The 12,943-nt window shown below is 67.2% G+C and overlaps 1 protein-coding gene across 3 annotated transcripts; it reads right to left on the reverse strand.

Moving 5' to 3' along the window:
- Positions 1–1,061: 1,061 nt before the first annotated feature.
- On the reverse strand, positions 1,062–12,249 carry LOC140628613 (A-kinase anchor protein 17A-like). Of its 3 annotated transcripts, none has more exons than XM_072817955.1 (5): positions 12,154–12,249; positions 7,521–8,298; positions 6,882–7,030; positions 4,157–4,397; positions 1,062–2,982 (listed from the first exon to the last, which is right to left on the reverse strand). In XM_072817955.1, exons 2-5 carry the CDS (start codon positions 8,280–8,282, stop codon positions 2,035–2,037), a joined length of 2,100 nt encoding a protein of 699 aa, XP_072674056.1. In that variant the 5' UTR covers positions 8,283–8,298; positions 12,154–12,249; the 3' UTR covers positions 1,062–2,034. The 3 variants fall into 3 exon arrangements, with proteins under 3 accessions (XP_072674056.1, XP_072674055.1, XP_072674054.1); XM_072817954.1 differs by having other exon boundaries at positions 12,100–12,241; XM_072817953.1 differs by lacking the exon at positions 12,154–12,249 and adding an exon at positions 9,534–9,769.
- Positions 12,250–12,943: the final 694 nt, after the last annotated feature.

A 12,943-nucleotide genomic window follows, 5' to 3' on the forward strand; every position in this document is an offset into this window, starting at 1 on the left:
CCGCCTTCCTTGCACCGCAGGGGCTGGATGTACATGCAGAGCCCTGGATGGGGTCTTCAAAACTCACACTCCTGAGTCTCCTCCCCATGACATCCCATCGGGCAGGTATGGGGCTGGCATTCTCCACCCTTCCCGGGGCCCTCCTGCACCCCCACCCACCAGCCACATATACATCCCATGCGCCCTGAAGGCCACACACTCCCCAGCTGTACCTCCCTCCTCGTCCCAATGCACCAGCGTGTTCCAGGTCGACACCTGTTGCCATAAGCCCCCTCCTCACCGTTGCTCCCTCCAGCATACAGACCTCCGGCTGGAGAACATCAGTCACGAAACCCAAACCCACCTCCCTGAGCTCACATAGAGCACTCCCCGTGACCTCAGAGACCTCCCCCTGACCTCAGAGACTTCCCAACACCCGGTCCCAGGACATTCTGAGCCACTGACGGGGCCAACAAACGTCCAGCGCTGGCTGGGCTACAGGGACCCGGACGGGATTTCCGGGAAGCGTTTCCAATCACTGGGCGCCTGAGCACATCTTGCACCCTCACCTGAGCAGGTGAGAGACAAGATAAGAGCCATGCCAGAGAAAGAAAGACGCGAGTGTGCCGTGTCCATCTCGGTTTGTGCCAGGGAGCTGGGGTGCAGGAGGCCTGTGACCAGCCGTCCACATGCGGACAAGATCTGCGTGTTAGCGACACACGGGCGGGTGGAGGGATGGTTAGCGTCTGCAGTCCCAGCAGGAGCGCCGACTCCTGCCTGTTACGAGGCCAGGTGAGAAAAGAGCGACTTTCACCTTGATTGACTTTAGAAAGCGGCTCTTTAGCTTTCGTGAATCTGCTAGAGTCTAGCTCAGTAAATCGAACGCCTCTTAGGACGCAGGATCCTCCTTCCACGGGCAGAGTTCACAGCGACAGCCCTACGAAGTGCATCGTTGCCCACGAGCGAGCGGCTCTAAAGGAAGCGATGATTTCGATCTGTGTCAGAGCTGCTCAACTACGCTCAGCCCAGGAACGCAGCCCCAAGAGCTTAAACAAACAAACAGAAAGGCTGGAAAATATTAGTTCATTGGAAAAAGGTTTTATTTCACAAAAAAATGCAAACTGGAATAAACACCATCTTTCCTAACGCAAACATTACAGCTATTTTTAAGTGTTTCTTGAGCTTCACTTGGAGAAGCAAATGATTATAAAATTTAACAAGTTTTTAGCCTTAAATCTGTTTGAAACGTTCCAAGTAAAAATAATTTAGCAAAACAGCTTCTTAAAAAAACCACACACGCTAACCTCGACTAGAAACCAAAGCTTTTAACCAACCCCCTTTTTTTTTCTTTATATGCTTAATCACCAGTTTGTAACGTGAACGTCTCTGAAGCGAACGAGCATCGGACCGTGCTGGGGGCGCCCCCCGCGCACCGACGCCTTAGAAAGCACGTCTGAGTGTTGACCTTAAGGACTGGCACGGTCTCCAGGCATGACGTGACGGGTCACCAGCGCCGCCGGGTGCTACTGGCATCCTAACTGCGCTTCCCAATCAGTTAAAATCACAAAAGAAAAAGAAAAAAAAAAAAAAAAAAAAACACACCACCAGGGCAGGGCCTTTTCGAATTTTCGTGGCCCTGTGGGACCATGGCCGTCTGTCCATACGTGACCGTCTGTCCCCAGTGACGTGCAACCAGCCTCCCGAGAATCAGCGCACATGCGGGTGCCCCCAAAGGGGACAGAGACGCTGCTCCGCCTGCGTGTACAGGGGGCTCTGCACTCGTCACCACTCGGCAAGCGCGTTTCCTGACTGAGAGGGAATCGGTGACGTTAAAGCTATCGGATCAACAGTTTGAAGGGACAACTAAAGCTAGCGACTGAGGGCTGCGCGTTCCGACACAAGGGCCGCCAGAGGCTCACCAAGGGACACTTGCAAGGTGCGGCCGTCCTGCCCGGTGGCCCCCTGGCTGCGCTCTGCGGAGGCCGGGCAGAGGAGGGGCCAGAGCGCCACAGGGCCTCGTCTCCGCGGGACGGCCACGTGCGGGAACGCCCTGCATTACCTGTTCCAGGTGCTGCGGTGCCGGCTGGGGGACCCTGAGCGCGACCGGTCGCGGTCGCTGCGGCGGTGGCGGCTGCGCTTCCTGCCCGAGCCGCCCCTGCGGTCGCGGCTCCGCTCCCTGCGGCTGGAGCGCTCCCTGCTGTGGGACCTGCGGGAGCGGTTGTGGTCGGGGCTCGCACTGCGCCGCGGAGGGCTGTCGTCCTGGCGCGAGTGCTTCTTGTGCTGCCGCCGCTCCTTCCGCGGCTGCCTCCCGTCCTCCCGGCTGCCAGCCCGCCGCGGCCGGCTCCTCTCCCGCTTGTGTCTGTCGTCCTCCCCCCGGCCCCCGCTGGACCGGCCGCGGCTCCCGCTGGGCTCGCGGTTGCACTTGTCTTGCTCCGAACGAGTGTCCTTTTTGGGTACGCTCTGGTCACAGGCGGCGGGCACGCCCTTGGGTTGCTGGTTGTTGTCGGGAATGCAGGCGAGGACGCCGGGGCACCTCTTCTCAGGCGAGCCGTCCCCCGCGGCGGCCAGCCGAGCGCTCAGGCCTTCCCTGCACTGGGCCTCCTCAGCCAGGCTCCCGTTCACATTTTTGGGCGTGCTGTCGGCCTCCGGCCGGGGCGGGGTCTCCCTCGGGGTGCCGGGGGGCGGCTGGCCCACGAGGGGGTGCAGGGAGGCCGCGCCCACGCAGCCGGCCGACACGGTCTGCAGGATGTCCAGCACGGGCTGCAGCAGGTCTGCGTGGGAGACGCCGAGCTCGTCCTGCGTGTGCGGGTCGTCGGCCTTCTTGCTCAGCAGGATGCTCAGCAGGCGCTCCCGCAGCTCCCGCTCCTTGCGCTGCAGCCCCAGCGCGCGCTCCTTCTCCTCCTCCACGCGCCGCAGCTCGGCCTCCTGCAGCCGCCGCCTCTCCTCCAGCTGCTGCAGCCGCAGCGTCTCCTCCTTCTGCTCCTGCTCCTGCAGCTTCATGGCCTGCAGCACAAAGGGGAAGACGCGGACATGTACCTCGCGCACCCCACACGCTCCCAGGAGGCGCTGGGTTTGTGGATGCCCTGAGGCCTGGGGGTACCGGGTGGACGCTCCGGCCGGAGTGCGGCCCGCCCGTCCCTACCACGCCCGGGCCGTCATGCGTCCGAGCGAGAAGGAAACCCCGAGGCGAAGCTACGTGGCACAGCCCCGGGGCGGGCATTCCGGGTGGGGCCTGGCCCCTCCGAGGCGCACACGGGGCCTGCTGTGAGGTCGCAAGCGGTCACCAGCGTCAGGGAGCTGAGATTACGAGGCGGACACACGCTGCCGTGGCCGCCGCGGGACGTGCGGGGCCTGGCCTGGGTTAGCGTCTTCAATATTCACCATGAAACAAGAGCTGAGCTGCCACGTCTCAGCGCGCCTGCCAGTCTCCTTCCCGGGGACTTATCACAACTGTAATTAGACAACAGGTTATGGGGTCGCCCCGCGCCTGACTCCGCGGGGCACGCGGCCTGCCCAAGCACAAGGAGTGCCGGGCGGGGTCCCCGCGCGTCCCCGGCCCCCGGCTCGCAGGAGTTACCGGTCGGGCCTCCGGAAGGAGCGGGTGGGAGGAACGAGGCGGCTCTCAGCTCTGAGGCGCTCATCCGCAGCGCGCCGGCTGACACCTGTCAGATCCAGGGCCGCGGACGAGGGACGTGGGCCGACCAGGCCCCATGGCGCCCGCTGAGCCCCGCAGGGACGCCGCCGCACGGGCCCTGTCTAGCAGCGGGCTCGGCCCTCAGCCTCCCGCCGCCCCTGGCCGCTGGCCTGTGGGGTCAGAGCAAAGCCCACGGTCCCGACGGTCCCGGGCACAGCATCTGCCGCAGGCGGGCATCCGCAGGGGCCTAGGGGAGCTCGGCCACTCCCGCCGCCCGGGCAACGGTGACCCTGCGTGCCTGCTCCTTGCGGGCTTCGGGGACCGAGTCTGGGAGGCGTGAGTGCAGGTGACGCTCGTCACGGCGCTACAAGCTCTGCGCAACGACACACCCTAGCATCTGGGACCAGGCAGGAAGGCTACAAGCTACCGACGATGGCGTGGCTGTGAGCACAAACGTCCGTTCTCACGGGGCGGCGGCCGCCACCTCCCGCTCCGGGCCGCTGGCCAGACCCCCACGCCCGCCCATCCACGCGCCCACCGTACCTTGGCCCTGCTCAGCAGCTCGGCGATCAGCCTGATGGACTGCAGGTTGCGCTGGGCCAGCAGCAGCTTGCGCTCTTCCAGCTTGATCTTCTCCTGCAGCTTCTTCTGCTCCTCCGCCTGCAGCTTCTCCAGCTTCTTCTGGTTCCGACGGAACTCGCGATCGCGCTGCTTCTGCTCCCTCTTGCGCAGCTTCTCCTCCCGCTTCCTCTCTCTCTCCAGCTCTTCGAGTTCCTTCTGTTTCCTGCGCAAAATACATGAGGGCTCCGTGAGGCATCTACGCCGCGCCGCGGGTCAGCGCTCAGGACGCGGTCAGCGGGCACAACTAGGCAAGCGCGGACAGCATGGCCACCGGGGCACGTGCACAAGCGCCGCCCTTCTCTTCATCCCCGTGGATAAGGATGGGGGACAGGAGTACTCCCCTACTACTGGGACGGGTGGTAAGTTTCTGCGGAATCTGAGGAACTGGAGAACGGGCAGGCGCACGCCGGAGCGAGAATTTTCAGGACCTTGGGAGGGAGTATCCTACTAACCAAGCTCAAGCCTCAGAATAGAAGGGGTGGCTCTAATGGCACAGGGAGATCAGGTCTGAACAACACACACACAGGTCCAGAGGCCAGCAGCGGCCCCGGGATGCAGTACCAGGCAGGAGCACCGGGCAGGAGCACTGCGCAGGACTACTAGGGAAGAGCAGCAGGCAGGAGCACTAAGCAAGAGCGCCAGGCAGGACTAGTAGGCAGGAGCACCAAGCAGAACTAGTAGGCAAGAGCATTAGGCATGAGCACCAGGGAGGACTACTAGGCAAGGGAAGCAGGGAGGAGCAGCAGGCAAGAGCACCAGGCAGGAACACTGAGCAGGAGCACTGGGCAGGAGCACCGAGCAGAAGCACTGAGCAGGACTACTAGCCAAGAACACCAGGCAGGACTACTAGGCAAGAGCACCAGGTGGGAGCAGCAGGGAGGACCCCTAGGCAGGAACACTGAGCAGGAGCACTGGGCAGGAGCACCGAGTAGGAGCACTGAGCAGGACTACTAGCCAAGAACACCAGGCAGGACTACTAGGCAAGAGCACCAGGCGGGAGCACCAAGCAGGACTACTAGGCAGGACGACTAGGCAGGATCACCAGGCAGTACCGAGACACAGCGTGCCTGCCCCACAAGCCACACAAGTGGACAGGAGAGGAACGCTGGACCCGGGGCCAGTGCAGGAGGTGGAGAGGAGCGTCAGGACACACCCAATGCCCAGTGGCATGCCAGCCCATGACAGCATGGGGGGCGCACAGAGGAGGTCGTGCACACAGCAGCCGGTTCAGGGAATAACTGTGGGTACAGGCAACGCTGAGATGTAACAGCCCCCATCGCTAGGGCTCTGCAAACACGGACGAGTACACGTGTGTGTGGTCACACGGAACGTTCTGGGGGCGTTCTGCTCCGGGAACCACTGAAGACAGAACAGTATGTGCCCTGCAACCCCCCGTGAATGAGATTCCAGAAGAGACAAACGTGCACAGACGGGACAGCGAGGACGGTGGTCAGGAGCTCAGAGATCCCCGAGGCGCGGCCGCTTCCACACAGCCGGCCACCGCCTCAGCACAACCCCTGCAGACAGGCCTTCCTCTCACACGAACCCCACGGAGCCCAAGAACTCACACCCTCCGTGTTCCAGGGGTGGGGGCCCCAACGTGAGGATGGCGAGCGGCCAGAGCAGCAGGCTCTGCAGGCCCCGGCCCTGCCCCTTCGCGGCTCGCCATGACCGCAGCACCCGCAGCACCTGCGCTGCCCCCCGTCTGGGAGCCCCGTGTGCCCAGCTCGCCTGCAGCCCACACACAGGGAAGGCCGGTCCTCAGGCCGCGTGCGCACGTGTCCCACCACTAACACCCAGGGAGTGGGGCCGCACAGGGAACCCTGCCCGCTGGGGGCGTGTGGGTCGTGATCAGCAGGCACACGCACGGCGAAGGGCTGGGCTGCTGGGATAGTGCCGAGGTCAGAGGAGCCGCCCGTGCCCTTCCCGCCCCGGCCCCAGAGGTGCTGACCCAGGGAGCGGCCGGGCAGTGTGACATCCCCAGCACATCCCCAGGAGTGGCGTCCACGGCACAGCTCCGCGCCAGCACGCACCCCACTGCCCCGCAACCACCCCGCCACCACACGCTCCCAGGAGGGATCCGGGAGGGGAGCTGGGTCAGCAGTGACGCACACGGTCTGCACCCACCACCCCCGACGGGACGCTGGAGCGGGAGCAGTGCGCAGCGTGGCCCTCCGTCTGCAGTAGAGCGGAAGCTACGGAAGCAAACCTACGCGCGGCAGCCGAGGAGCGCGGAGTCCGCTCGACGCACGGATAAACCGCAAGACCAGGCGCAGGTGAACCCGGACACCACACGCACATCCAGCCTGCACACACACGACACCCACAGGAGGCTCTGCATGGAAGGCGCCATCTAGGCCCCTGGGAGGCACGTGCATGCACCTGCACACAGAGATGTGCACACACACACACACACACGACAACCACAGGAGACTCTGCATGGAAGGCGCCCTCCAGGCCCCTGGCAGGCACATGCTCACACCTGCACACTCAAACGTGCACACACACACACACGACGCCCACAGGAGGCTCTACACAGAAGGCGCCGTCCAGGCCCCCAGCGGGCACGTGCTCACACCTGCACACAGACTCACGCACACAGCGGGCATCCAGGGGCCGTGTACAGCCCTCGCGTGTGCACACACACCTTTCCTCCGCTCGCTGCCTCTCCTCGGCCTCTTTCTCTCTGCGCTTTTGCTCTTCCCTCTGCTGCTCCAACTCCTGAAGCTTCTGCCTCTCGAGCTGCCGCTTCTTAATGGAGGCGTCGCTCAGGTGTTTGGTGGAGTCGAAGGAAACCTTCGAGAGAAGAGAGCGCAGTGACCCACGGGCGCGCCACAGGACAGGCGGCCCCAGGCGGCTCCGCTCACGAGCAGGGAACCCCGCCCCCACAGGTGGCCCCACCCAGGACGTGGGGTCCACAGGCAGGCGTGCCTCGGACACGCGAACACACAGGGCCAGTGATACTCTGCCCTGCGCTCCCGTGTGAAGCCGGGATGCCAGCGGGGCGCGCGCTCTGAGACACGGCTGGCCTGCCCCGTTTGCTGGCAGGGAAGCCCGTCATGCTCCTCAGGGACAGTGTGTTCCCCTCCCCCCCAGCAGGGCCCCTCCGTCCCCTGGACCTGCACCACCAGCCGGCCGCCACAGGCCCCCCTCCGCCGCCGAGGGCCCCCGCAGCCTGGCTCCTCCGCAGGGCCGCCTGTGCGCCTGCCCACACCCGGAGCCGCATGCCACACGAGGGGCACGCTGCCCCCCACCGCCCGCAGCAGGCGGCCCGGCGGGGGCTCACCTTGATGTTGCACGCCACGGCCTTTCCGTCCTCCCCCTTGTACATGAGCTTCATGCCGCGCAGGGCGCTCATGGCCTGGATGAAGCCCACGTACTCGCGGTACTGCACGTAGGCCTCGAAGTTCAAGTGGCCCCCGAAACTGAAGGTGTGGAAGTTGCGCCCGGTCATCTCCTCGCGGTAGGGGTCCAGCATGGGGATGTCCACGTTCCGGATCTCCCCGAACTTCTCAAACACCTTGACCAGGACCTCCTCGCTGGGCTTCTCGGAGCCCGACTCCTTGAGGGCGAACCACTTGCAGGGCAGCCCCTCCAGGTGGATGGTGTCCGGCCGCTCCCCGGGCAGCGTCTCGTTCATGTCCTTGGCATCACGGAAGAAAGAGTCCCAGTCGTGGCGGGTGGGGAAGTCGATCTTGAACTCGGCGGCGCGCACCTTGAGGATGTCGGAGAAGCCGCTGAGCTTGATGGTCTTGCCATCCAGACAGGCCAGGAACGACTTGACCAGGCTCTTGTTCTCCACCTCGCCCTCGAAGCGGATGAAGTCCATGGTGCTCTTGGAGATGCGCAGCGTGGAGAACTGGTGGTTGTGCACCATGCCCTTCAGCCTCTCCATCACCTCCCAGTTGGAGATGGACTTCCCGGGCTGCTTCAGCTGCGGGAGCGCCACGCTGATGGTCATCTTCGTGATGGGCTTCAGGTACAGGCCGTACGGGGGGCACAGCTCCACCGCCTCAGACGTGTCGTGGACTATGGTAGCTGCGGCCATAGCCGGGACCTCGGGCCTGAAACACAGACACGGGCGGTCAGGGTGGGCGCGGAGAGCAGCGTGCACGCGCCCGGCCCCACGGCAGGCCTGCGGACACCGGCGTGCTTCTCTGCCGTGCCACGGGCACACCTGTCTGCTGCACTAAAACACGCCGTCACCTGCCCTCATGTTTTGTGTTTTTTAATCAGAGGAAACCAGGCTGACGAGAACCTCTAAGAGCAGCCGAGTGCACCAGCCTTTGTGGGTGCCCAGCAGCAGCAGCAGCGGGGCTCCCAGGGCCGTGGACCAACACTGCTAGGGGCTCCCACTGCCGTCCACGGGCGACATGCGGGCTGGGAGCAGCACCCAGGTCCCCCGGGCTGCAGGCTCAGAGGCTGGGGCAGGAAGGGGCACGAAGGGGCAGGAAGGGGCAGGAAGGCGCTCGGCTGCAGCCGGAGGAGGGTGTGCGCAGGTGGTGGCCCGGAGGAAGCAGGAAGGAAGTTCCCGGCTGACACATCCACCGACAACTGCCCCATGGACTCCCGTTCCCTCCGCACCCGCCATCAAGGGACAAGCACAAGGGCCCCTGCACAGCTGGGGCTCCCTGTGGGCACCCGTCCTCTTGCACCCTCTCTGAGCCCCCCCTTCTGCTCGGACCAGTGCGCGGCTTCCGGAGAGATCCGAGCTGCAGGCACGAGCCCAAACGGTACAGGTGGCTGCCTCCGCTGACACCCACGGGCTGGGAAGCTTCCCCACAGGCCCTGAGGCTCAGGTGGGGCGGGGTGTGCAGGGCACAGGAGCCCCCAGCCCAGTCTAGGGGGGTGCAGTAGGACAGTGACCTCCCACACAGGAGCAGCTGCAAGGCAGAGACTCCCAGCCTGGTCTAGGAGGAGCCCCATACTGCAGAAATGCAGTAGGAGAGTGACCCCCACAGAGGAGCAGCTGCAGGGCAGAGGAGTCCCCAGCCTGGTCTAGAGGGGAGCCCCACACGGGAGGGTGCAGTAGGACAGTGACCTCCATAGAGGAGCAGCTACAGGGCAGAGGAGCCCCCAGCCCGGTCTAGGGGGGAGCCCTACACCAGAGGTTGCAGTAGAGCAGTGAACCCCACACAGGGGGTGCAGGGCAGAGGAGTCTCCAGCCTGGTCTAGGGGGAAGCCCCACACTGGGGGGGGGGGGTACAGTAGGGGAGTGACCCCCACACAGGAGCAGCTGCAGGGCAGAGGAGCCCCCAGCCTGGTCTGGGGGGAGCCCAACACAGGGGGGGGTGCGTACAGTAGGGCAGTGACCCGCACACAGGGGGGTGCAGGGCAGAGGAGCCCCCAGGCCGGTCTTGGGGTTGAGGGGCTCTGGTGCTGGCTGAGACCCCAGACGTCTGCCCAGGACAGCAAGGGCCATCCGGGAGCCTGAGCAGACGGGGCAGTGCCCCCCCCAACAGCACCATCCACACCCACTCCATGACCCGGGTACCCCAGGGCCGTCCCCGTAACCCCCATCCCTGGTGGCTGCCCCGGCCCGTCCCTGTGCCCCGCCCCCAGCACGTCCTTCAATGCGTCACTGCCAGCCGCTCCCACCAATAGCTCCCCAGGCTCCCCAAGCCCCGGGACAGCCTGCGACACCGGCCCTTTACCCCAGCGTCTAGGGCACCAGGGCAGCCCCCAGGACTCTGAGCCTGTGTAGCAGCAGCAGCCCCTGTGTCCCCCACGGCCTGCCCCCCACTGCAGTACCCGTGCTGTCCGCAGCCCCCCGCCCCGACCTGACCCCGCCGTCACGCCCACACTCCATGACCCCCTTCCAGCCCACAGCCCCCAGGACCCGGGCCGGCCCCTGTAACCGCCGGAGACCCGCAGACAGCAGCCCTCGGAGCCCCGCCCCCTCCCGCAGCCCCACGAGACTGGTGCCCCCAGGCCTCCAGCCGCAGCCCCCCCTCCCGGCTCCACGGAGCCCCCAGCCACGCCGCAGAGCCCCTAACCCTGAGTCCAGCCCTGCACCGCAGACCCTCGCCTGCCGTACGTCCCCCGCACCCAGCCCCTGCCCTTCCCCGACTGCAGCGCCCTGCTATCTAGGCCCCCTGCTCGGGGAACCCCGGCCTCGCAGATCCCCTCCCCCTCCCCCCGCCCCCCCAGCACCCGGCCAGCAAACCCCAGCCCAACCACCCACCCAAGTGCCCGCCGCCCTCGCAGACTCCGGACCCGCCCGCCCCGCCCCGCCCCGCCCCGACGCCCCCTCCCCGCTCCCCGCAGCTCCTAGGCTCTCTGGACCCCGTCGTCTCAGCACCCCCAGCCCCGCAGACACCCCCACACCCCCTAACGTCCTCAGGGCCCCAGGCCATCCGTGACGCCGACGCCGCCCCCAGGCCATCCGCAGCCCCCGGAGCCCGGCCCCCTGCACACACGGCCCCGGGGCCGCTGGTCGTCCAGGTCCCAGCCCACCCCTCCGCAACGACCCCCTGCCCCACCGAGGCTGACGTCCTACCCAGCGGCCCCGGCAGCCCTCCACGCCGGGGCCCCAGGAGCTCCCACACCTCGCAGACCCCGCCCCCTGGAAGCCCCGCCCCGTAGGCCCCGCTCCGTAGGCCCCGCTCCGTGCCCCTGGAAGCCCCGCCCCCGGGACACCCAGACCTCGTAGGCCCCCCCGCGGTGCCCCGCAGACCCCGCCCCCTGGAAGCCCCGCCCCTGGAAGCCCCGCCCCCGCAGCGCCCAGACCTCGTAGGCCCCTGCCCCTGTGCCCCGGGGGCCCCCCCGCAGACTCCGCCCCCGCAGGCCCCTCCCCCGGTGCCCCGCAGACTCCGCCCCCGGAAGCCCCGCCCCCGCAGCACCCAGACCTCGCAGGCCCTTCCCGTGCCCCCGCTGACCCCGCCCCCTGGAAGCTCGGTCCCCGCAGCACCCAGACCCCGCAGATCCCTCCCCCCACCGTGTCTCCGCCGTAGCCGACCGCGGACCCCCCGCAGCACCGAGACTAGGAGGCCCCTCCCCCCGGGGCCCCCAGGGCCCCCGCAGACTCCGCCCCTGGAAGCCCCGCCCCCGCAGCGCCCAGACCTCGCACACCCCTCCCCGCAGTGCCCCCGGTCCCCGCCCCGCCGTCGCACACCCCGGCCTCCCTGGAAGCCCCGGCCCCGCAGCACCCAGAACCCGTAGACCCCGGCCCACCCCCCGGAAGCCCCTGCGCCCATGCACCCCTCCCCTCGCTGCCCCCCGGGCCCCCGCGCTCGCAGACCCCGGCTCCCCGACCGGAGCACCCAGACCCCTCGCCGCTCCCCCCGCTCCCCCCGGTGACCCCGGCCCACCCCCGGAAGCCCCAGCCCCCGGAGCGCCCGTCCCCTCGCTGCCCCCGGAGCCCCCCGGAGCCCCCGCCCTCGCAGACCCGGTAGACCCCTCCCGTGCGTGCCCCCGGTGCCCTCCGCCCTCGCAGACCCCGGTTCCCGGCTGCCCCCGGAGCCCCCGCCCTCGCAGACCCCGGTCCCCGGCTGCCCCCCGGAGCCCCCAGACCCGGCAGACCCTCCCGTGGGTGCCCCCGGTGCCCTCCGCCCTCGCAGACCTGGTTCCCGGCTGCCCCCGGAGCCCCCGCCCTCGCAGACCCCGGTCCCCGGCTGCCCCCCGGGGCCCCCAGACCCCGTCCCCGTGCCCCCGGTGCCCCCCGCCGGGCACCGAGACCCCTCGCCCCTCCCTCGGTGCCCCCGGTGCCCTCGCAGACGGCCCCCGGACCCCCGGACCCCCGGCCCGCAGAGCGCCCCTCCCCCTCGGTGCCCCCGCTGCCCCCCGCCCTCAGCGACCCCAGCCCCCCCCCCGCCGGAAGCCCCGGCCCCGTCCGCGGAAACGGCTGGTCACGGGGTGTCGCTCACCGGCGCGGGGCTCCGCCTGCGCCCCCGGCCACCGCCGCCCAGGCCCGAGCTCACCGCCGACCCGCGACGACCCCGCAGCCGCGGCCTCTCCGCCCGGCGCCGCCACCCTCCGCCGGAGGCGCCCCCGACGCCACTCGCCGTCGCCGCCGCCCGCCCCCGTGACGCACTTCCGCTTCCGGCGCTCGTGGCCGCGGAAGCGGCCGCGCGGCGGCTCCCCGTTTCGTCTGCCGGGCCTGGCCCCGCCCCGGAGGCGGGACTTCCGGGGGGCCCCCGCGAGGGGGGGGCGGGCCGGCCCGGGCTTGGCACTGCGCGTGCGCGAGTCCGCCCCGCCCCCCAGGCGCCAGCTGTGCCCGCGTCCAGCCGGAGGCCTCACCTGGGCCGCGCTTCTGCGGCAGGTGCACGGGCCGCGCCGGGCCCCTCGCGCTGTCGGGACCACGCACCGCCTGCCGCCGCGCCGCACGGTCAACGCGGAGCTCACTTATTTACTACTTAGTTACTATTATTTACTACGCGTCTGGATTGCGGAATTGAAGTTACAATGTAACCACGTCGAAGTATGTAACGGGATAGACACCCACGTCTTCGTGCTTTAGCGCCCTCGCGTCTCTCCTCCTCGTGTAGTTTGTTCTGACACACAATTCACTTTGAAATATGATTTGTTTCTTAAAGATTTAAAGTATTTTAAGTGAACGTTTTTATTTCACCTGTTTATTTATTTATTTATTTATTTTTAATTTTTTTTTTAAGGTATTTATTTATTTGTGATAGTCACAGAGAGAGAGAGAGGCAGAGACACAGGCAGAGGGAGAAGCAGGCTCCATGCACCGGGAGCCCGACGTGGGAT

Source organism: Canis lupus, chromosome X (genome assembly GCF_048164855.1).
Source record: "Canis lupus baileyi chromosome X, mCanLup2.hap1, whole genome shotgun sequence".
Classification (NCBI taxonomy): Eukaryota; Metazoa; Chordata; class Mammalia; order Carnivora; family Canidae; genus Canis; species Canis lupus.

Coding starts and splice junctions, on each gene's coding strand:
- LOC140628613 (XM_072817953.1), bottom strand. CDS start 9,754: ATGGGGGTTACGGGGACGGCCCTGGGGTACCCGGGTCATGGAGTGGGT. Junction 8,299..9,533: donor GTGCGGGTCACTGCCCTACT/GTACGCACCCCC, acceptor TCTGTGTTTCAG/GCCCGAGGTCCCGGCTATGG. Junction 7,031..7,520: donor CCGTGGCGTGCAACATCAAG/GTGAGCCCCCGC, acceptor CTTCTCTCGAAG/GTTTCCTTCGACTCCACCAA.